Source organism: Microtus pennsylvanicus, chromosome 2, assembly GCF_037038515.1.
Source record: "Microtus pennsylvanicus isolate mMicPen1 chromosome 2, mMicPen1.hap1, whole genome shotgun sequence".
NCBI lineage: Eukaryota > Metazoa > Chordata > Mammalia > Rodentia > Cricetidae > Microtus > Microtus pennsylvanicus.
The window spans coordinates 4,863,299-4,883,463 of record NC_134580.1 but is presented as its reverse complement, the minus strand read 5'-3'; the positions used below and the strand labels follow the sequence as shown (position 1 = coordinate 4,883,463).

The following is a 20,165-nucleotide window of genomic DNA, read 5'->3' as shown; positions in this document are numbered from 1 at the left end:
ACAGGGTCAGCCGAGGTGACAGAGTGGCAAGAGGCACTGCGGCACAGGGCGCACACAGGTTTCCACACTGCGTTTTCGCTGCCTCAGCATTCACTCCTTTGGTCTCCCGCCTCTCCCCGCCTCCGCACATCCCGCGCCTAACCTCCAGACCTTATACGAGGCAGCGTGGACCAGGCTGAGGTCCGCTTGCGTTCTCCCCAAAAGAACCAGAGTCTGGGGAGCATGAGTGTCAGGCCCATTCCCACCTCTCTCCACACGCCCGACTATGCCACCAAGTATCAGGTCGCCATTCCCCGAGCCGCACGGGGGAACTCCGCACAAGTCTAGGCGAGGCATCCCCAGGACCCCTCCCAGGAGACCCTGGCCCGGCCCAGCTCGGCGCAGCCATTTCCGCCGGCCTTTTCCCCTCCCCGCCCACCCCCTCCCCCAGCGCTTGGCTTTAAAAGCCAGAGGCTGAGCTCGGCGGCAGGCAGAAGAGGCTTGCAGGCTCAGGAGGCCTGCCCCGGAGCTGTCCGAGAGCGGAGCCCCGCCCCCGGACCCCCGTCCCTCCCTCTCTCCTTCCCTCCCTCGGCCCGCCCTCCCTGAGTACCCCTCCCCCTGAGGACCCCCGCCCGCCGCCGCCGCCGCCGCCCGCTCCGACTGCAGAACAATAAAGCCAGCCTCCCAGAGACCCCCGCCGAGGACCCCCGCCCGGCGACCAAGCCCGGGTGGCCCGCCCCTCTTCGCCAGCGCCAGCTGAGCGCGCCCGGGCGCTGGCCGCGGTGCTGCCCTAGCCAGCGCTGGCCGCGGTGCTGAAGCTGCTGCTCCTGCCGCTGCTACTGCTACTGTCGTGTTCTCTTGGCCCGGCGCTGCCGCCCCCGGGGGCATGGGGCGCCGCTGACTGAGGTTCCGCCGCCGCGGCGGGGGGGGGGAGGGGAAGGGGGCCGTGGGGCCGGGCCAGCCCTGCACCCATTCGCAGCCTCCGGGCCCGGGACGGAGCCGCTCCCCCCCCCTCTCCGCCCCCCCCAGCCTCCTCCCCCGCCTGTCCAGGGGCGGCACTGCGGGCTGGGAAGCCGGGACCAGAGGAGGGAAGGAAGGAAGGAAAGAAGAGAAAAGAAGAGAAGAGGAGGAAGGAACGAAGGAAGGGGAGAGACAGAGAGAAAGAGAGAGGAGGGATCCGGAGGGGAAGAAGAGACGCAGGGAAGCAAGAAGAGAGAGAATCACACTCGCCCAGCAGCATCCACAGGCCAGACTGGGGACAGTGCTGCTTCCACCGCTCCTCGGATGGTGACGGGGCCTCGCCGCGGACGCAGTCCCCCCGAGCCCCGGCTCTGCAGGCCCTCACTGCCGGAGCCCCGCAGGAATCATGCCCAGGTCCTTCCTGGTTAAGAAGGTCAAACTTGACACATTCTCTTCGGCAGACCTCGACAGCTCCTACGGGCGCGCCCGCAGCGATCTCGGAGTGCGACTGCAGGATAAAGGTGCGCTCTGGACTGCAGCTGGGGCAGGGCCCAGGGCTTTGCTGGAAGGGGTGGGTGGCCAGAGTGTGGGGGTGGAGTGGTAGGGTAGGACGGGGATGTAGATCCAGCGGAAGCAGCCTGAGGCTGGAACCGAGAATGAAGGCTGAGAAAAAGGGAGAAGAGTAAGGCCAGACAGCTTCCGAGGTTGGCCAGAGTGTGGGTACAGGAGAGGTAGGAAAGAGGAATCAGGAACAGGAAGCACTAAAGGCACACAGGGACCCACACACTGACTTGTGCTGAAATACACAGCTACACGGACACCTGCTGACATAACAAGACCCAGTTATATGGGCACATGCAAACCCACACCCAGAAATCTGGATCTGTTTCACTTTTCTTTGGCTGCACCTTCAAAGCCCCTTGCTAGGGCTAGCTAGGGAATGCTGGGAGCTCTAGGGAGTAGGCATGGGGTCTGGCAGGGCCACCCACCTGTCAGGGCCTAGGTACCAGAAGAGGCAACAGCAGTATCTTCCCTGGACTCAGGATTAGGAAGGAGGAGGTGAGCAAGGGAAGCCAAGGTATTGGAGTCAGGGGCGGCTCTTTGTGTAAGGATGCCCAAGTTCAAGGACAACTGTTAGCATGCAGGCAAGGGGGACAGGAGTGCCAGCAGTGTGGGGTGTCGGAGCAAGTGTGACCTGCAAGAGCATAAGCCTGTGTGGGCCCATGTGACTGCGTGTGGCCATGTGACTTTGTGCGCTTGTGTGTGACCCTGTGTGTGTGCCTGCCTGTGTGCCACTACATGAGACCACGTGACACTGAGGCCGCTGTGCACCATGTGACTGAGAGTGTGTCTGGATGGCTGCATATGTGACCCTGCATATGTGGGAGGTGAGTTCCAATGCCAGGGTCGGTAGACAGCTTATCCTGTGAGAGGACACCAGGCCCAGTGATTCCTGAGAGCCTAGGGGCAACCCTGAAAGGGCTAGAGGCTGCATTGTGAAGGGTATGCTTTTACTTTACGATCCTGAGATGGTGAGATCCATCTTGTACTTTGGGAACAACTGCAGTTACTGGCATGAACGATGTCCACCTGCAGCTTGTCTATAATAACGTGTCCCCTAGTGGATGCCCTGGCAGTCTTCCTAGTCCCCTGATGGGGACTTGAGAAGGTCCCCAGAAGGGTTAGGGCATGGGGAGAAAAGAATGTAGACCAAAGTAGGACCCAGGATAATAGAAAGGAGTGGGTGGAGATAAATGAGTTCAAGCTGCAAGGGTAGTTAGTGATCACGTCCAGTAAGTGGTCAGATAGCTGGGAGATGAGGGCGAAGTACTGATGATGGCCAGAGATAGATGCTGGCTAGGTAGAAGTCGCTAAGGTTTTGTTGGTACACCTAGGGAACCAGAGTCAAGTCTGGAAGCAGATTTTAGGGTCTGAAGGCTGCCCCGGGGACCCCGAAGAGGCAGGACCGTCGGGGTCTCTGGGCTGGAGGCCCTGGCTTTGTGCGCGGCGGGTCTGCAGTGTGTTGCATAATCAGGGAAAACTGCTGAAGTGGGGAGAACCCGAGGGGGAGGGGAAGGGGGAGGAGGAAGAGAGGAGCGCCGCCCCTCCCCCCTGACCTTGAGGCTCGCTGAAGGGGGGCAGCCGCGCCCGAAGATGCCTCTCTCTCCTCCCCGCGCGGGGGCGGGGCGCTTGGGCGGCGGGGGAGGAGCCCTGCCTGGCCCTGTCTCATCCTCTGCTGTCTCTCTTCTCTCCTCTCTTCCCCTCCCCACGGTCTCCATCCTCTCTGCCCTGTGGTCCCCGGCCCCTTCTCCTTTGTCCTAATTCCTGTTTGTCTTCCTTCCGGACCCAACGTCTCCCGCTGTGTCTTCTCGGTCTCCCGCCGCTGGCTTTGCGTGTGTCTTGCCCGCTGCTCCGTTCCCCTCCTGTTGTCTGTCTGTCCGCCTCCGCCCGCAGGATACCTCAGTGACTACGTGGGGCCTGCGTCTGTCTACGATGGCGACGCTGAGGCGGCGTTACTCAAAGGGCCATCCCCGGAGCCTATGTATGCTGCGGCTGTGCGCGGAGAGTTGGGTCCCGCGGCCTCTGGCTCAGCACCGCCGCCCACCCCTCGCCCAGAGCTGGCTACTGCTGCTGGCGGCTACATCAACGGCGACGCGGCGGTCAGCGAAGGCTACGCGGCTGACGCCTTCTTCATCACTGATGGGCGCTCACGCCGTAAGGCTGCTAATGCCAACGCAGCCGCGGCCCCCTCCACAGCCTCGGTGGCGGCCCCCGACAGCGACAGTGGAGGTGGGGGCGGGCCGGGCACGCGAGGCTCTGGATCAGGGTCCGCTAGTCGGGGTGGCACGCGCGTGGGGGCGGGCACCGAGGCGCGTGCGGGGCCAGGAGCCACGGGCGCTGGTGGCCGGCACGCGTGCGGCGAGTGCGGCAAAACTTACGCCACATCGTCGAACCTGAGCCGCCACAAGCAAACGCACCGCAGCTTGGACAGCCAGCTGGCAAGGCGTTGCCCAACGTGTGGCAAGGTGTACGTGTCCATGCCGGCCATGGCTATGCACCTGCTCACGCACGATCTGCGCCACAAGTGCGGCGTGTGCGGCAAAGCCTTCTCGCGGCCCTGGCTGCTGCAGGGCCATATGCGCTCTCACACGGGCGAGAAACCCTTCGGCTGTGCGCACTGCGGCAAGGCCTTCGCAGACCGCTCCAACCTGCGCGCACACATGCAGACGCACTCCGCCTTCAAGCACTTCCAGTGCAAGCGCTGCAAGAAGAGCTTCGCGCTCAAGTCTTATCTCAACAAGCACTACGAGTCAGCCTGCTTCAAGGGCGGCGCCGGTGGCCCCGCAACCCCTGCGCCGCCGCAGCTCAGCCCGGTTCAAGCCTAGGGCAGCGGGGCCTCCGCCAGCCAGGTCGGCTCTCAGCAATACGGGCCCCCCAGGGAAGTCTCCGCTGGCGTCAGGGCGGAGGGGCTGGAGGGCGGGCCCCTCCTCACAGCAATAGGGGTAGGGAGCCGGCCCCACCCTGCCCCGCTCGCCAGGAGCCTTGCCAGCCCCTTCAAGCAATAGGGTCCCGAGGGGAGACCCACCCCGAAACCCCTCCCCTCTCCTCCAGGGTGCCCCAGGCTTTCTCCCAGCAATAGGGTCTACCAGACCCAGAACCGAACCTCATCTCTTAGTTGGGTCTCTGAAGACAGGGGTGAGGTGAGGTAAGGAGCGCCCTCCTCCCTCCTCTGCGCCCCTGGATCGCGTTGCAGAGACTCAGGTCTTCCCCACCCCTTCCCAAGCCTTCCAGGCCAAGCCTTCAGCCCGGCGTCCAGGGAGTCAGCTCCACCCGGGCAGCTGGCCGGAGGAGGAGCAGGAGAGCAGGCGGGCCACAGAGGCGTTCTGTTCCACAGGCTTTGCAGACCTCCCGGGAGTACTAGACGATTTGGGGATGGGGAGGGGCGCGGACGGCGGCAACCCTCTCCCTCGGGTTCTTTCTGGGGCCTCAGTCCGAGCCTCCCTCCTACCCTCGCCTCGCATCCTCTGCCAAATCCGAATTCTTCCAGCCCGGCTTCCGGGGCTCTGTCCTCCATAACGAATAATAATGACGCATATCGGAATCGCATGAACTTATCCGACCTACTCAGACCCCGATCCCACCCTGCCCCGGGGCCCCCTCCCTCGCTCCCCAGGCTTCGGGTGTTGGAGGACGGATACCCGGGCCGGCAGGCTGGCGTGCCACTGCCCTCTACACACCTCTGTATTTGCTTTGCGGGTAAAGCCCCCTGGGGGGGTTGCGGACGCGTCGGGTTTCTTTCTTTCTGTATTTATACGTTTTATTTATGAACGGATTGCACTCGGGTCAGGGAGGGGGCGCCGAACCCTCATTCTTCCCGCCGACGCCCGGGGCTTAGGTTGTCAGGACCACTTCCTCTGCCCCTGAGCTTTGCCTCACAGAGGCCGGCCCTTTCCCGGAGGCCAGGCCCAGCCCCCACTCGGTTGCCAACTTTCACCCGTCTATGCCAAAGCCTCGGCGGTGACCCTACCCCAAGGGCCCGCCCCATTGGCCGCCGCCTTTGTGACATCACTGCATGCAGTCCCACCCTTCTTCCCAACCCTTCCCGGGGCTGCCCGCTCCCCTTCCTCTTAGTTAGTCCGATGCAGACTATAGAGCAATAATGCGCACTGCATGTGAAGCTGCCGCAGCCTCTAGAGTTACTGAGAATCAGGTATCCCCTGTCCTACCCATCCCATAGGCCCCTAGATCAGGGATGCTGCGCGGGGCCGGCCACGCAGACTTTCTTTCCCCATTCCCTCCCCCAGGGCAGAGCCCGGTAGGCGTCATGGTTCCAGAGGCTGGAATGGAATGGTATCAACCACAGCCTCTCTGTCAGTCCTTCATCACTCACCGACCCATCATTGGGTACCTAGGATATGCCAGGCCCTTTCCTGAATCCGTCAGAGATGTGGCAACCTTCGGGGAGGTGCCTGTCAGTGATGGGCCCAACAAGCATGGGTAGGCCAGGGTGGTAGGCAGTTGCAGAGGGCTGGATCCCTGGGCCCATATGGCCTCTCCTACCCACCTCAGTCCTCGTTTATGCTGGATGTAGTCAGGCTCTGCCTTTGACTTGGGCCTTATGTTTCCAGCTCAAGTTGGACAGGCCCCAGGGTCTGGGGGCCCAGCTTCACCAGGGCCACCCACACAGGTACCCATTTTCTGATACGAGGCTCTGCTGTCTCTGTGCCGCTAAGGCGCAACAAGCTGGAGTATATGGTATGGCCAGCCTCATCCCAGCACCAAGCTTGGCTACCCTCCTGGTGCGGACCTGCAGGCCTAGCATAGCAGTGCCCATATCCAACCCCCTTAAGTCCACCTGGCGAAATGCCCACAGTTCCTAGCCTGGGCCTGCCAGCCTGTGCCGCATGCACACGCACACAGAGGCGCCCACCCTGCCCCACTCCTTACTCCTGTCTACCTACCTATGGAGAAGGCTGGAAGGGCTGTGGGCCCGCCAGGATCTCCCGCTTCGCCCACACCCTGCCGCCGTGGAAAGCCATGGGCCCCCTCCCGCCCCCATAACTAAGCAGCACAATAACCGACTTAGCGAATTCAGGTAGAAGGAACGTTTAGGTAGCACCTATTTTGTACTGATTCTACAAGTAGGGCCCGAGGTGCGGGGGGCCCTCGGGTGGGGGCTGTGGCTGCCGGCCCGCCCCGCCCCCACCCCCCGCCTGCGCCCCGCCACCTTGTACATACTCCTGGCCCGCAACAGGCCGGGATTTTTACTCGGGCCGTGTCCCTCTTCCGCCCCCGTTTGGGGCCGGGCCGGCCGGACAGACGGACGGACGGACAGACCTCCTTCCTAAGCACAATAGCACCAGCTCCTCGGAGCGCCGCACCTCCACGAGGAGAATAAATGCCACTCTTGATAGAATTTGGAGTGTTGACTGACGTGTCCTGTTGGGGTGCCATTAGGGGTATCTGAGGGTGTCTGAAGGGAGAATTTCCAGTTCTGAAAGCTCAGATCAGGGCTGGGAATAGCAAGTGAAGCACCAGCCTTGGCCTTTTCTCTTACCGGAAAGTCTGCCGTCTAGCTGGACCAGTGGAGTACCTCTCTGAAGGCAAAGGCATTGACAATTCCCCTGGGATAAGCGAAACTACTCTGTCTCAGGTATTCAGGGCGCTCATAGCTTCTAGGCCAAAGTCAGGTCTTGCCCAAGCTGACTTAGAATGGCTAAAATATACAGCAAGGCCAGGCGGTAGTGGCGCAGGCCTTTAATCCCAGCACTTAAAGGCAGAGGCAGGCGGATGTCTGTAAGTCCAGGCCAGCCTGGTCTGAAGAGTGAGAAACCCTGTCTCTCACTACAGAGTGGAGCTGCAGTCTCTCTCCTGGCCTGGATGGCCCCTACTCTTTCCTCCTTAGTACTTCTGCAGCTGCACCAACAGCTGTGGACTCATCCTTAGCAATCCTCTGGACCTGTGTTGGAGGAATTGGGACAGGAGAGTTTTCCGGGTCTAGCCCCATCCTTGGAGGCCTGCTGCTCTCAATCAGATCACTAAACGGTGGGAGTGTGCCGCTGTACTGCTAGCCAGCAGCACAGTTGGAAGATTCCCAGGAGCAGAGGCACGTCACAGCCACCATAGCCCTCAGGTCCTAGACAAGCTGAAGAGAGGGAATAGGAGGCAAGGCTGTGCTGGGTAGAGAGATCTGTAGGGATGGGGGTGGGGTTGGCTCACCCAGGGATGACCCCTGGTGAGCAGGAAAGCAGGTTTGAGTTGAGTAGCTCAAATACTTTGCATACATCTGGTCAAACTAGGTCAATCTTAGGTCAGTGTCAGCCCAACTGCCTACATCCTGGCAAAAGCAGGGGCCTGACCTGCTCATCCATCCACTGGCCGAAAAGGCAGAGAAGGATGGGCAGCAGGTCATGGCCTATGTGCCAGCGGTGTGGAGAACATTGCCGTGGCGGAGGGCACACCCTGGGAGGCTGGGACAGCTGTAACAGGAGTAAAGGCACATCTGGCACTAGAAGTTCCTAGCCAGGCTCCCTGTAGAAGGTTCTTAGCTGTCACTGTCTCTGACCGGGAAGAGATAATTTCCTGTTTACACAACAGAAACCTGAGGCTCCGGGGTGAGAAAAGGAGCTTGCAGGAGGATAAAGGGCCTTTACAGAGCTCTGTCTCATTATTCCGCACACCCAAACGCCACTTTGGCAGACAGCAGAGACATGCAGCAAAGTCTCTTATCTGCCCACTTCCAGAGGACGCCACAGTTTCAGGGTCTTGGTTGTTTCTGTTGTTTTAGGGTGGTGGGCCAGAAGGATGGAAACAACGCCCTGGAGGGCTGAGATGAGCCTATGTCTCCATTGCTGTAAACTCTCCCCAGCAGGTTTCCTTGACCTGCTTGTGGTCCCAGGGTGCTGGGGGTCAGTCTGAAGCTGTCTGTAACTTCCAAAACCCTGCTGGTCCTCTTAGTCCGGCAGGCTTGCAAAGCTCCTTCTTACTCCAAGGCCCAAACCTCTTTTGTTGCCACCTCTAGGGAGATCTGTCGGCATCGTGGTTTCCTTTTCAGTTCCTCCATCCATACCGATTTCCCAGCCAATCTCACCTATACCTTTTCTTTTCTCCTGGCACTCTGGGTCATGCTTCACTCTAGATTTTGATAGTGAAGCTGCTGCACCAGGCAATCCCCCTTTCAGTCATCCATTCCAGTCTTTTCTCCCTGAATCAGGCCTGGCACTCTGATATAGGTCCCAACTCTTTGCCACAGGTCTCCATCATTTCTGGGGGCACTGGTCCCTTCACTCCCATGGCCTCTTGCAGGTTGACAGCTTTAAGCCTGGATGTCAATGAACAAGCTGCCTCCAAGGAGATCTTGCATATTATTAGATGGTGTGAATACATCTCTGGCCTGAGTAGCAGCCTGAGCCTCAACCTCCCACTTTTCGTCCCTGGTTTCATATTGAAAGTTGGTGTAGCCAGAGTGCTATCCCAGGAACACGTGGATGCCTCATGTTTACTGACGGGGGCAGTGGGGAAGGGATGGTAGAGCTCACATGACTCATATTTCAGGTTCACAAGGAGACATTTTCTTTCACTCTGCCCCCTTTCGGGTTAGTATTCGCAAAGATCTAGCCCTGCCTTACCCAGGTCCAGCTGAAAGGCATGCTGGGCCAGCAGCAAAGGAACGCTCGCTCTGGGAGACTGAGGAGATCAGGTTGGCTCTAATCCACAAAAGTCCATGCCCTGGGCTCCTTTCTGTGTGCACTACAGGAAGACACCTGCAAGGTAGCGTCGGTTGTTCATCATGGTATGTGGCATGAACAGAGGGAGAAAAGAGGATACTAGAGATGTGGGGTGATCTCAATACCGAGGCTGGTGGCACCCTGTAGGAGAGGCTACCAGCCCCAGGGTGCACACTTGCTTATCCTATAGAGGTGCTTCTTGATCCTGCTATCCACAGAAGAGCTGGGACCTTATAGCGTTTCTGAAGGAAATCAGTTGTTTCCCGAGGTCATGTACTGCGATGTCTAATTCAGGCGGGTTGTATGTCAGGTCCGCGACCCAGGTGTGGGATGGGGTGTGGGGCGGTGGCGGAAGAGACCATGGTGATTAATGGGTTGCTTCATTTACCAAACAACTGGGCGGTTGCACAGACTTGCTGTGATACGAGTCTGGTTATTTCTCCAGCTTGATCCTTTGACCGGGTATGCCCTCCAAGGTCCATTTAAAGCGGTTCCTGCCGAACAGCTAGGGATCGCTCAGAGAACGTAGGTGCCAGCCAGGGCTGTTAGCGCAGCCAGTTGTGCGCGGAACACGGATCTGGGGCCTCAAGACGTCAGTGTGCGCACAGTTTCATAAATGACCCACACCCAAACCGCTGCTGGGTAGAGGGATGACGAAACTATGTATTTCCAGAAGTAGGACAAGGGGCAGGCAAGAGGTCAGGGGAAGTGCGCAGCTGCCAGGGAATCGGGAGCCGGTGTAATCCTCGGCGGTCCTTGTTCCTCGGACAGAACTTTGGACCAGTTCCACCGATGTTCGCAACGCAATTGCGCGCAAAGTTGCTCCAGCTTCCAAGCGACTGCCGAGTTCCCAGAGTGCCATGCGTCGTTGACTTGCCGCGCCTTCAACTCCCAGGAGGCTCCGCGCCCTGCTCCCGCAAATCCCAATGGGCTCCGCGTCTTCGCTCAGGCCCCGCCCCCGCCTGGCCTGGGACTACAAATGGACTCTCAGGGGACGCCACCGCCAGTCATCTGCTCCGCGGCAGCGCAGCCTCAACGTCGCGGAGGTAGTTGCGGCCTGTGCGGGCTACGGAGGCCGGCAGGGGGCGGCGGCGGAGGCCGTTACTTAGGGTCCAGAGGCGGGGCCGCGGGTTCCAGGCGCTGCAAGCCGGCGGGCCACGACTGGGCCGTGACGAGGTGCGGGCCGAGGCCATGGGCGACCGCGGAGGCGCGGGCGGCTCTCGGCGTCGGAGGAATGGCTCGCGGGTCTCCGTCCAGAGTGGTGGCGGGCCCGTGGCAGCCGAAGAGGAGGTGCGAGACGCGGCTGCGGGCCCCGACTTGGGAGCCGGGGGTGACCCGCCAGCTCGGGCTCCAGCTCCAACCCCGACCCCGGACAAAGACAGACACACCAACGTGGGCGACGGCCACTGGGAGCTGAGGTAGCAGAGCGCCTGACCCCTACATCTGATCTCCCCAGCGACGCTCCCAGTTCTTAAAAGGTGGCCACAGCTTTGCGAGTCCCGAGTCTGGGGGTCCCCTTGGGCTACGCGGGGACGTAGTCTTGGGGAAGAGGGTCACTTACCAAGGTCACCCAGATAGGGTGACCAGGGAGCCAACCAGGGAGCCTGGGCAGAGGAGTAGGTAGCAGCCCCTTTTCCAGTTTGCTTAGGGAAGCGTACCTTGAGGCAAGTCCCTTGAGGTCCCTTCTGAGGGATGGGTAGCAGGAAGTCTGGAGCCCTGGGGGTTGCTGGTGAATGGACTTTCCTCCGTAGAAGGAGGTAGATGTTTTTGGGGGAGGGTTATGATGAAGAGGTACCCTTGCAGAACTCTGGGGGGTGTCCTGTGGGTAGAAGGCGGCTAGAGGCTCCGGAGGACACAAGGCTGTGTGAGGAGAGTGGAATGGGCATTTGCCCAGGGCAGTGGACAGTACAGGAAGTTGTCTTGTACTAAGAGAGTGGCTTCATGGCTTATTCACCCCTCTTCCTGTAAGTAGGAGGGCCTGAAACCCTGCTTGTGCTACAGAATGACTGCAGGCTATAGGGACTGAGCTGACAGTTAAACTAGACTTTCCTCCCCTGGCTGGGTGCTGGCGGGAGGTTTGGTATGGACACACCTATGGGAGAGGTTGTGCTTCGCTGACTGACCGACTGTGAGAGCTGGAAGAATGTACCGTGTTCTTTGATAACATTGGCTGTCTCCTCTCCTCCAAGCTGTCCCTGAGGCTCTTTCTGGTGTTCACCTTGGGACCCTTTTTCGTAGTTCTGGGTTAGGGAGTAGCTGAGGGACTACTAGGAGAAGGTGGACAACTAGGCCGGCAAAGATTTGTTCTGCTTGTATCTCTAGTGGGCACTGTGGGAAGGGGGCCCCAGCTGCCCTTAGGTGTTCACAGTTCACCTAGGAGATAAGATAACTTCAGTGTGAGACCTGGCACAGTGTGGACAAAGGTCAGGTAAGAAGGCCGTGAAGGCACAGTGTGGGAGGAGGCTGGCCCTCCTAAGAGGGATGGTGGTTTTCTGTAATTCACAGCTTTGCTTGAGGGAGGTTGACTTCCCACTTTCCATCTGAGAAGATGATGTATTCTCTCTCTCTCTCTCTCTCTCTCTCTCTCTCTCTCTCTCTCTCTCTCTCTCTCTCTCATTTTACTTCAAACAAACAAACAAACAGGGTTTCTTGTGTAGCCCTTCCTTGTTGTTCTGGAACTCTATAGACCAGGCTGGTCTTGATCAGAGATCTGCATGCCTCTGCCTCCCAAGTGGTGGGATTAAAAGTGTCCATGCCCAACTCCATCTGAAGGGTCCTAGAGTTCCCCTATGCTGACTACCCTCGTTGCCTTTCCCTTTAGGAGTCTGGAAGTCTGCTGTATGACCTCTAGAGGGGTAGGAATAGTGTCTTTTTATGTGAGATCTCAGTTGTGGACCAAGTTACTATTCAGCAATAGGCAAAAGAGAGCAGTCCCGTCTTTGGATGGCCACTCTTCTGTGTGAACTTTTTCTGTGTCCTTTGGTGTAAAGTTTGTGCAAAGATAGGAAATATGTCTGTGTGACATCTCTGCTGTGATTTCCTTCCCCATAGATGGATGGTAGATTGCAGAGGTGGGGGTGGGGATTCTAATTTGGGAATGGCACAGGGTTTGAGGCCTCCAAATTGAGGCTCTAGATTCCATTCTTTCTGTTGGTGGGCCAGGCTCTGACTGCCCTCTTGGAGTTGGCCTGTAGCTCACCCCATTGCCACTGTTCTCTTGCCAACTCCCCCTCCCTTTGTTGTTGCACTTGGCAGTCCAACCTTTCTCTCACCCTTCCTCTTGACTCCCTGAATTTCTGTATCCTCCCCTCCCCTGTACTTCCTGCTCACTTTCAGCTGGGCCATTGAGCCGGGTCCTGAATGTCAGTTCCTTTCTTCTACCCTGTGGCAAGGTGAGGCAATAAGTTCTGTCTGCTATTCACCTTTCCAGATGGCACACATTCATGGGCACCCAAGGCAAGACCTTAGGGTGGTGGGTTTTTCCCATGGTATTTGTCCCTGAACGTCTTTTATACATCTCTAGTAGGGTCTGGGAATTTATGAGGATCTTGCTTCAACCTTCTTATACCCCAGGGCTTGGCTCAGAGGGCAGCTCAGAGGAAGTGCCAGGTATCAGCTAGAAGAGTAGCTGGCATTCTCTTCCCTTCTCTTAATGTTTAGTGTTGAATCTGAACTGAGGTCCCAAGATGAAGTTCGTACTTGGAGATTTATTCTTTGAGTGTGTGTGTGGGATGGGCATGTTCTTGTCTTACAGTGCTTCTGTGGGGTTGCAGGAGAAGCAGGAGAGGCAGGAGAGGCAGGAGAGGGTGCTACTTCTTCCTTGCTAGCTTCCTTGCTTGTGTGGTTTACCTGGGTAGACCTGGGTGGTATAGGAGGGAGGGCCTCAGGGAGTGAGTGAGTGTAGGACATGGGAAGGCCCTTTAGTAGGTGAGAGGGTGGCTCAAATGGCTGTGATCATGGCTAGCCAGCTCCTCTTTTCCCTGCATTTCCATTTCTGCAGCCTGCCCTTCAGCCCACTTGCTTCTGGTCACAGTGGCAAGCCTAGACTTTGCAGACATTGGTGGATGGGGGCTTCCTCCCCTAGGATCTATGAAGGGAAGGAGTAGCATAGGTGGAGGCAGGGCAGTGGAAATGCTGCCTTCATGATGCTGGATGGGCAGTCTGTAGAAGGAGGGATCGGAGACATTGGTGTGGATAGTTAAGGAAGGAATTAGAAGCCCAACAGAAGGAACCTGATAATAAGCTATTAGGACATTGTCTGCTAACCCAGGCAAGGCCTTCCACGTGGTGGCACATGTCTGCAATACCAGCACTAGAGAGGCTAAGGCAGGAGGATCGGCAAGGCCAGCCTGACTACACAGATCATGTCACTTAAATCACAAAACAAAGATTGTCTGCTTACTGCCAACTCTGGAATGGAGGACCTATTCTCTACTTCTGTCTTCATTCTGGAGATGGCCACAGAAAAAAGCAGCATGGTTGCCCAAAGGGGAGAAGGGTCAGGTTTTTTTATTTATTTAATTACTATCTGCCAGCATGCCAGAAGAGGGCGCCAGATCTCATTACAGATGGTTGTGAGCCACCATGTGGTTGCTGGGAATTGAACTCAGGACCTCTGGAAGAGCAGGCAATACTCTTAACCGCTGAGCCATCTCTCCAGCCCCAAGAGAGGTCAGCTTTGTGAAACAGCTTTGGTTATGGTGGGTTGTGGTACAGAGACCAGCTGTGAAGTTTTGGGGCCAGAAGGCTTTGGGATAGTTGTGCTGAAAGCACAGGACTTCAGCTTGGGGGAGGGGACTGATGGGAAGGTCTAGCAGACAGACGCAGAATACATTCCTGCTTGCCTATGGTGTTGCCACTTTATTTTATTTATTCATTTATTTATTTTTATGGTGTTACCTCTTAAGGATAACTACATCAAGCCAGTGAAAACAGTTTGGGGATATACCCCAAACAAAGACAGCAATCAGAAGGCAGGTGCAGATTGGAAAGAAAGGGGGGCTCAGATAGAGACTACAGTCGTATTATATGACTTCTATCACATAGGCTTAGTGTGTAGATGCTGGAAGGCTAGTCTTTAGGAAATGGACAATTGGAAATGGAGTTGGGCTGGAACTAGGGTGGAACTAACTATCTCACGTTGGTGCTCTAGCATGGCATAGACAGTAAGAGGGGTTTGACCACTCTCTAACTAACCAGGAGTTAGTGTAGATGGGACTAGGTGCTAAGCAGATCTCTTTCTCTCTCTTCATTTTTTTAACCACAGGATTTCTCTGTGTAGCCCTTGCTGTCCCGGAACTCATTCTGTAAACCAGGCTGGCTTCGAACTCAGAGAGCTACCTTCCTCTGTCTCCTGAGTGTTTTTTTGTTTGTTTTTGTTTTGGGTAGATCTCAATCTTGAGTCTGGTGGTGGTGACACACACCTTTAATCCCAGCGCTCAGGAGGCAGAGGCAGGCAGATCTCTGTGAGTCTGAGGCCAGCCTGGTCTACACAGTGAGCTCCACGACAGCCAGGACTATTACACTGAGAAATCCTGTCTCAAAAAGAAAAAAGAAAAAGATCTCAGTCTTGATAGTATCAAGAAGGAGCTTGTTGGTATTGCCCCTCAGCCTCCTTGACCCCTCTTCTGGAGAGGGCTGTCAGGCTTCCAACCCTAAGGAAAGCTAGGGCTTGCCCCTTATTATAAGGCAAGGCCAGCTCTAAAAGGGCATCTGTGATAGTCCTATAGGAGGTTCCTGGCCTGCTCCTCCTCCTCCTCAGATGCCCCAGGGCAGAGGTGTCTGTGGTGAGAGGAAGGAGAGGCCCTACCTCTTTGCTTACAAAATCTATGTCTTGCTCAATTCTGTGTGGCTTCCTGGTGCACAGCAGCTGGAGGGCAAGGTGGAGCCACAGTTGGTGTGAGTGAGGGTTCTAGGATGTTCCTGTTGTCTTTATCTGTAGCCAAGTCTGGTCCTTATCCTAGTCACACAGTACTCCTCTGCCTGCCCTGGTGTATTTCTTCACAAGCTGTGTCTATTTGGGTGTCCTCATCCAGTCACTGGGTGAGAGCCTTCGTGGGTAGGAAGTTTCTGGGGGTTTTCATCAGGCCCGAGTGGTTAGTTGCCTTCTGGCCCCTGAACAAAGGCAGGGACACAGAACTTGAACATGAGAGGGCTGTGGGGCCAAATCACTGCTCCTGAGAAAGGTACATTAAGGCTGGGCACTAGGCCAGCTATTATAATGGACCTCTGTGTCTAAATGTAGGGAGGATGCTTTTCCTGGCTATGGTGGGGACTCTTCCGTGCGTGATGTGGTAGGTGAGATGGGCAGATTGGGCAAGGTAGACTCCATCTTGTCTTGCTGTCCCAGCAGTACTTGATAGGTCCACATAGGTCCACACATGCCCAGGCGGGATTATCTTTGTGGCCCAAGAGCTTGGTTGCAGTTGGAGATTTCTGGAGCTCAGACTCCATGAAGGCCTGTCTAGCCTCTTCTGCTTGTGATGAACATTTTTCTGCTAGAGGGAAAGATCTCTGGATGGTTCTGAGACCTTTTCTTCTAGTAGCTATGTAGCCTCTGGAATGGATTTGCCTGGCTTCTCTTCCTGTTTGTAAATGGGTAATGGACTCTAGGTAAAAAAGACACCTGGAACAGGAGTTGGTTGTGATGGGTTTATCCCTGTCATACTGGTTATTGCTTACTGGACAGGATCCTGTCTCCTTTTTTGCTAGGTGCCACCGTCTACAAGAGTCTTTGTTCAGCTCAGACAGTGGTTTCAACAATTATCGTGGCATCCTGAATTGGTGTGTGGTGATGCTGGTGAGTAGGAATGTGGGAACAGACTCACTGAGGCTATGTGTGGCAGAACCTTCCAGGGTGCCCTTGCCCTGGTACAGGCTCTGCCCTTTGAAGGCTGGTTGGAAGGAAGCAGGGGTAGTCCTTGCAGTGGCTACATTGGCCTTCTCTTGGATCCCAGGCTAGCTCTGGGTGGTTCAGTGGTAGTAGAGACAATGAGTCTCTTGAATACTTTGCTGTGCCTCAGGTTCCCCTTGGCTGTGCAGGTATGATATGGGAGATCAGGGACATAAAGGGGGAGTATAGGTTGCTCTCCAGTCTGGGAGGCGCACTCTGTGGCCTCCCTAGAAAAGTATGGAAGAAATCTTGAGGATGTATGTCCTATGCCATGTGGCTTTGTAGGCCTTCTAGTCCTTTTCCTTCAACCTTGGGTATTGGTAGTTGGGGTGCTATGCCATTTCCAAGCCTGTTGGCTCTAGGGCCTGGTTCCTACTGGGGCCATGCATCTCCACTCCAGAAACCATTGGAGTCCAAGGCTCAAAGGGACAGCCTATAATGAGTGGGTCAGGGCAAAGGGCTATCATCACCCAGCTTCTAACACTCATATATGATCTGATACCTATTGCCTTTGCCCAGAAGTGTCTGTTCTTGCTTTAGGCATGGCTTCTTTGGCCATCCAGTGTGGAAGGGACTCTACCCTGTTGTGCCCTGAAAGGTTTCTGAGGCTTTCAGCACCTTTTCCATGGACAGAGCTTTATTTAGGCCTTGGTTAGCTGTACCACCTACATGGTGCCTTCTCTGACCATCTAGGCAAAGAACCCTACCGGTGTTCCCTTGTCAGTATTGCCCACTGCTTCTATCTGTTTGGGTAGTTGGCCAGGTTGGTGACTCCAGGCCTGTGATTGGTGCTTGTAAGATGGCCGAGGAAGGAGACCAAACACTGAGTCTCAGGCTAGAGTCTAGAGGCTCAGTCCATAGATAGGCTATGCTGGACTCACACTCATGGAGCTTTGAGTATTGCTAGAGCAGATGACTCTGGTACAGAAAAACCCACCCCTGTTCTTTTCTGTTTTGATGGGTCTTTTTGCTGCTTGTCCTATCCTCAGGGCTTGCTGTAGCCTCCTGTCTCTCAATTAGGCACTGAAGGGACCCAGTACCCTGGGCAAGGGTAACTGCCAGATGTGTTGGGGTCAAGTGGGCTGTTTAGCACCAATAGGGCTGAACCCTCCTGATTGTCTCTTGCAGATCCTGAGTAATGCCAGGTTATTTTTAGAGAACCTCATCAAGTGAGTACCTTTTCCAAGCCCCTCTTACCTCACCCCTGCCTCCCCAGGCAGTGAAGCCCACCTCTACTCAGGCCCCCATTGCCCCACCCCCAGGTATGGCATCCTGGTAGATCCCATCCAGGTGGTGTCTCTGTTTCTGAAGGACCCCTACAGCTGGCCTGCCCCATGCCTGATTATTGGTGAGCTGCACTCCAAGAAGGGCCATGGGTGGGGGAACAGGCTGATGAAGGCCTGAGCCTGTCCTGTGATGCTTCTGTCCTCAGCATCCAACATCTTTCCTGTGGCTGCATTTCAGATTGAGAAGCGCCTGGCAGTGGTAAGTGGTGCCCATCCCCTCCTTGCTACAGTCACTGGTGGTCTGGTTGTGATAGGCTCTTCTTACTAGGCCTGAAGGTCTTCTCCCAGGGCAGAGGACCTGGTTGAATGCTCTCCTTCTCTCTCCAGGGTGCCCTGACAGAGCAGATGGGGCTGCTGCTACATGTGGTTAACCTGGCTACCATCATCTGCTTCCCAGCAGCTGTGGCCTTACTGGTTGAGTCCATCACTCCAGGTGTGCCTCCATTCTAACCATCCCAGCCCAAGTTGAGCTGACTTTAGGTTGTTCATGTGATGTGGGTGTCATAGCCAAGCCCACCTTTCCTGTGTTAACTGTGGTGTATGGGTAGACATGGCTGATACCTATCTTGCAGTGGGTTCTTTGTTTGCCCTGGCATCATACTCCATCATCTTCCTCAAGCTCTTTTCCTACCGGGATGTCAACCTGTGGTGCCGCCAGAGAAGGGTCAAGACCGAAGCTGGTAAGAGACCGTCAGGACTAGAACTCGCCTATAGGACTGACTCTGGGCTGCATGGCTCACCTTGCTGTCTTGCTTTTCTGGCAGTTTCTGCAGGGAAGAAAGTCAGTGGGGCTGCTGCTCAGCAAACTGTGAACTACCCAGACAACCTGAACTACCGAGGTGAGGAGCTGTGGGGTTGGGATTCTCAGAGACAGGACTGTAAGTCACGCTCAGGGCTATGGCATGCTAGTACCACCCTTCTCTTCTAGATCTCTACTACTTCATTTTTGCTCCTACCTTGTGTTATGAACTCAACTTTCCTCGGTCCCCTCGAATACGAAAGCGCTTTCTGCTACGACGGGTTCTTGAGATGGTGAGGTTTGGGCCTTGAAGGTTGTCTGGGCAGGACTTGGGGTGTGTGTAACTAGTTTCTCAGCTGGCTGCCTTGTTCTTCCCTCAGCTCTTTTTCATCCAGCTTCAAGTGGGGCTGATCCAGCAGGTAAGTGCCGTGAGTGGGTGTATGGTGGGGCTTAGCACAGTGGAGGGGAACTAATGTGGTACTTTCCTTTGTAGTGGATGGTCCCTACTATCCAGAACTCCATGAAGCCCTTCAAGGTAAGGTTAGGTTCCACTGTGGCAGGGGTGGGTAGAGGACACAGCCAGCTGAGGCAGCCTATCTCCACAGGATATGGACTATTCACGTATCATTGAGCGGCTCTTGAAGCTGGCGGTGAGTGTCAGAGGCTCCAGTGGGATGAGGGTGAGGGTTATGAGGGAAGTCTGCAACCTGGAACCCTGTCTCCCCTAGGTTCCCAACCATCTGATCTGGCTCATCTTCTTCTACTGGCTTTTTCATTCCTGCCTGAATGCTGTGGCAGAGCTCATGCAGTTTGGAGACCGCGAGTTCTACCGGGACTGGTGGTGAGTAGTATGTCTCTAGGGATCTGGGTAGATCATGGCATGTTCTGCTTATTCCATTGTTTCTTGACCCCAAGGAATGCTGAGTCTGTCACCTACTTTTGGCAGAACTGGAATATCCCTGTGCATAAGTGGTGCAGCAGGTAGGGTGGTATTTGCACCTGTGGAGTGTGGTTGTGGATGGACCTGGGCCTTATGGCATTAGCCTCATCCTATGGCTTCCTTGCTCTGCAGACACTTCTACAAGCCTTTGCTCCGACTAGGCAGCAACAGATGGTTGGCCAGGACAGGGGTGTTTCTGGCCTCAGCCTTTTTTCATGAGGTCAGTGCTTCAGGCATATCTCACTTTACCTCTGGACAAGGCTGGGCCACCCACCAAAACACTAACGTCTCTTCTCCTCACCTCTAGTACCTAGTGAGCATTCCCCTGCGTATGTTCCGTCTCTGGGCATTCACAGCTATGATGGCTCAGGTGAGCAGCTCTGACGCTTGTTTCCCTTAGCCTGTATCTGTGCCAGGTCCCATCTGACTATAGCCTCATTTGTCCTCAGGTCCCACTGGCCTTGTTTGTGGGCCGCTTCTTCCAAGGAAACTATGGCAATGCAGTTGTGTGGCTGACACTCATCATTGGGCAGCCAGTGGCTGTGCTCATGTATGTTCACGACTACTACGTGCTCAACTATGATGCTCCAGTGGGGGCCTGAGATACTGCCAAAGGCCGGCCCTCCCTAACCTGGGCCAGGAGTTCTGGAGGGGTTCCTGGCTGCCTGCACACTCCTCCTAGTCTGGGAGGCCTCTCTGCCCCTATGGGGCCCACTCCTGCTCTTGGGGATGGCACCCAAGTCCAGCTGGTATAAACCAGTGCTGGGAGTTTGTACTGACCAGGGGCCGAGGGCATTAATAAAGTGCCGTCTAAAAACCTTCCTCAGCCTGCTGGGGTCATGGAAGCCTCTGCTTTAGGGACTAAAATTCTCAACCTCCGGTTTAAGCATATAGTGCTGGAAAGATTTGTTTCCAACGACTCTACAATCTCATGGAGTATATGGACAAAGTTGTTCAGCTGCAGGACAGGACATAGACAGCCACATGTAGTGATGGCTCTAGAACAGTAGCTGAGCAAGGTTACTGCTCAGGAAAGGCTGGTGAGTTCTTAACCTATCTTGTTACTCCATACAGGGTTGGGGCACAGAGCTATGTGGACTCAATAGATAACCCTGTAGCAGGCTGGCTATATTGTGTCTAG

The 20,165-nt window shown here is 56.0% G+C and overlaps 2 protein-coding genes across 2 annotated transcripts; both read left to right on the top strand.

Moving 5' to 3' along the window:
- The first annotated feature begins 1,206 nt into the window (after positions 1–1,206).
- On the top strand, positions 1,207–4,468 carry Scrt1 (scratch family transcriptional repressor 1). The gene is made up of 2 exons (XM_075959660.1): positions 1,207–1,460; positions 3,394–4,468. The coding sequence occupies exons 1-2, from the start codon at positions 1,346–1,348 to the stop codon at positions 4,323–4,325; spliced, it is 1,047 nt and encodes a 348-aa protein (XP_075815775.1). The 5' UTR covers positions 1,207–1,345; the 3' UTR covers positions 4,326–4,468.
- Positions 4,469–10,217: 5,749 nt separating this feature from the next.
- On the top strand, positions 10,218–19,842 carry Dgat1 (diacylglycerol O-acyltransferase 1). The gene is made up of 17 exons (XM_075959661.1): positions 10,218–10,585; positions 15,879–15,966; positions 17,188–17,228; positions 17,322–17,407; positions 17,492–17,544; positions 17,673–17,778; positions 17,918–18,025; positions 18,110–18,184; positions 18,274–18,377; positions 18,465–18,503; positions 18,578–18,619; positions 18,690–18,734; positions 18,813–18,925; positions 19,000–19,065; positions 19,157–19,244; positions 19,332–19,394; positions 19,474–19,842. Exons 1-17 carry the CDS (start codon positions 10,359–10,361, stop codon positions 19,624–19,626), a joined length of 1,497 nt encoding a protein of 498 aa, XP_075815776.1. The 5' UTR covers positions 10,218–10,358; the 3' UTR covers positions 19,627–19,842.
- Positions 19,843–20,165: the final 323 nt, after the last annotated feature.

Bases quoted from the DNA above. Each gene is read 5' to 3' on its own strand.
- Dgat1 (XM_075959661.1), top strand. From the start codon at position 10,359: ATGGGCGACCGCGGAGGCGCGGGCGGCTCTCGGCGTCGGAGGAATGGC. The intron at 18,378-18,464 runs GTGAGGTTTGGG...TTCTTCCCTCAG, and splicing joins TACGACGGGTTCTTGAGATG to CTCTTTTTCATCCAGCTTCA. The intron at 18,926-18,999 runs GTGAGTAGTATG...CTTGACCCCAAG, and splicing joins GAGTTCTACCGGGACTGGTG to GAATGCTGAGTCTGTCACCT.
- Scrt1 (XM_075959660.1), top strand. From the start codon at position 1,346: ATGCCCAGGTCCTTCCTGGTTAAGAAGGTCAAACTTGACACATTCTCT. The intron at 1,461-3,393 runs GTGCGCTCTGGA...CTCCGCCCGCAG, and splicing joins AGTGCGACTGCAGGATAAAG to GATACCTCAGTGACTACGTG.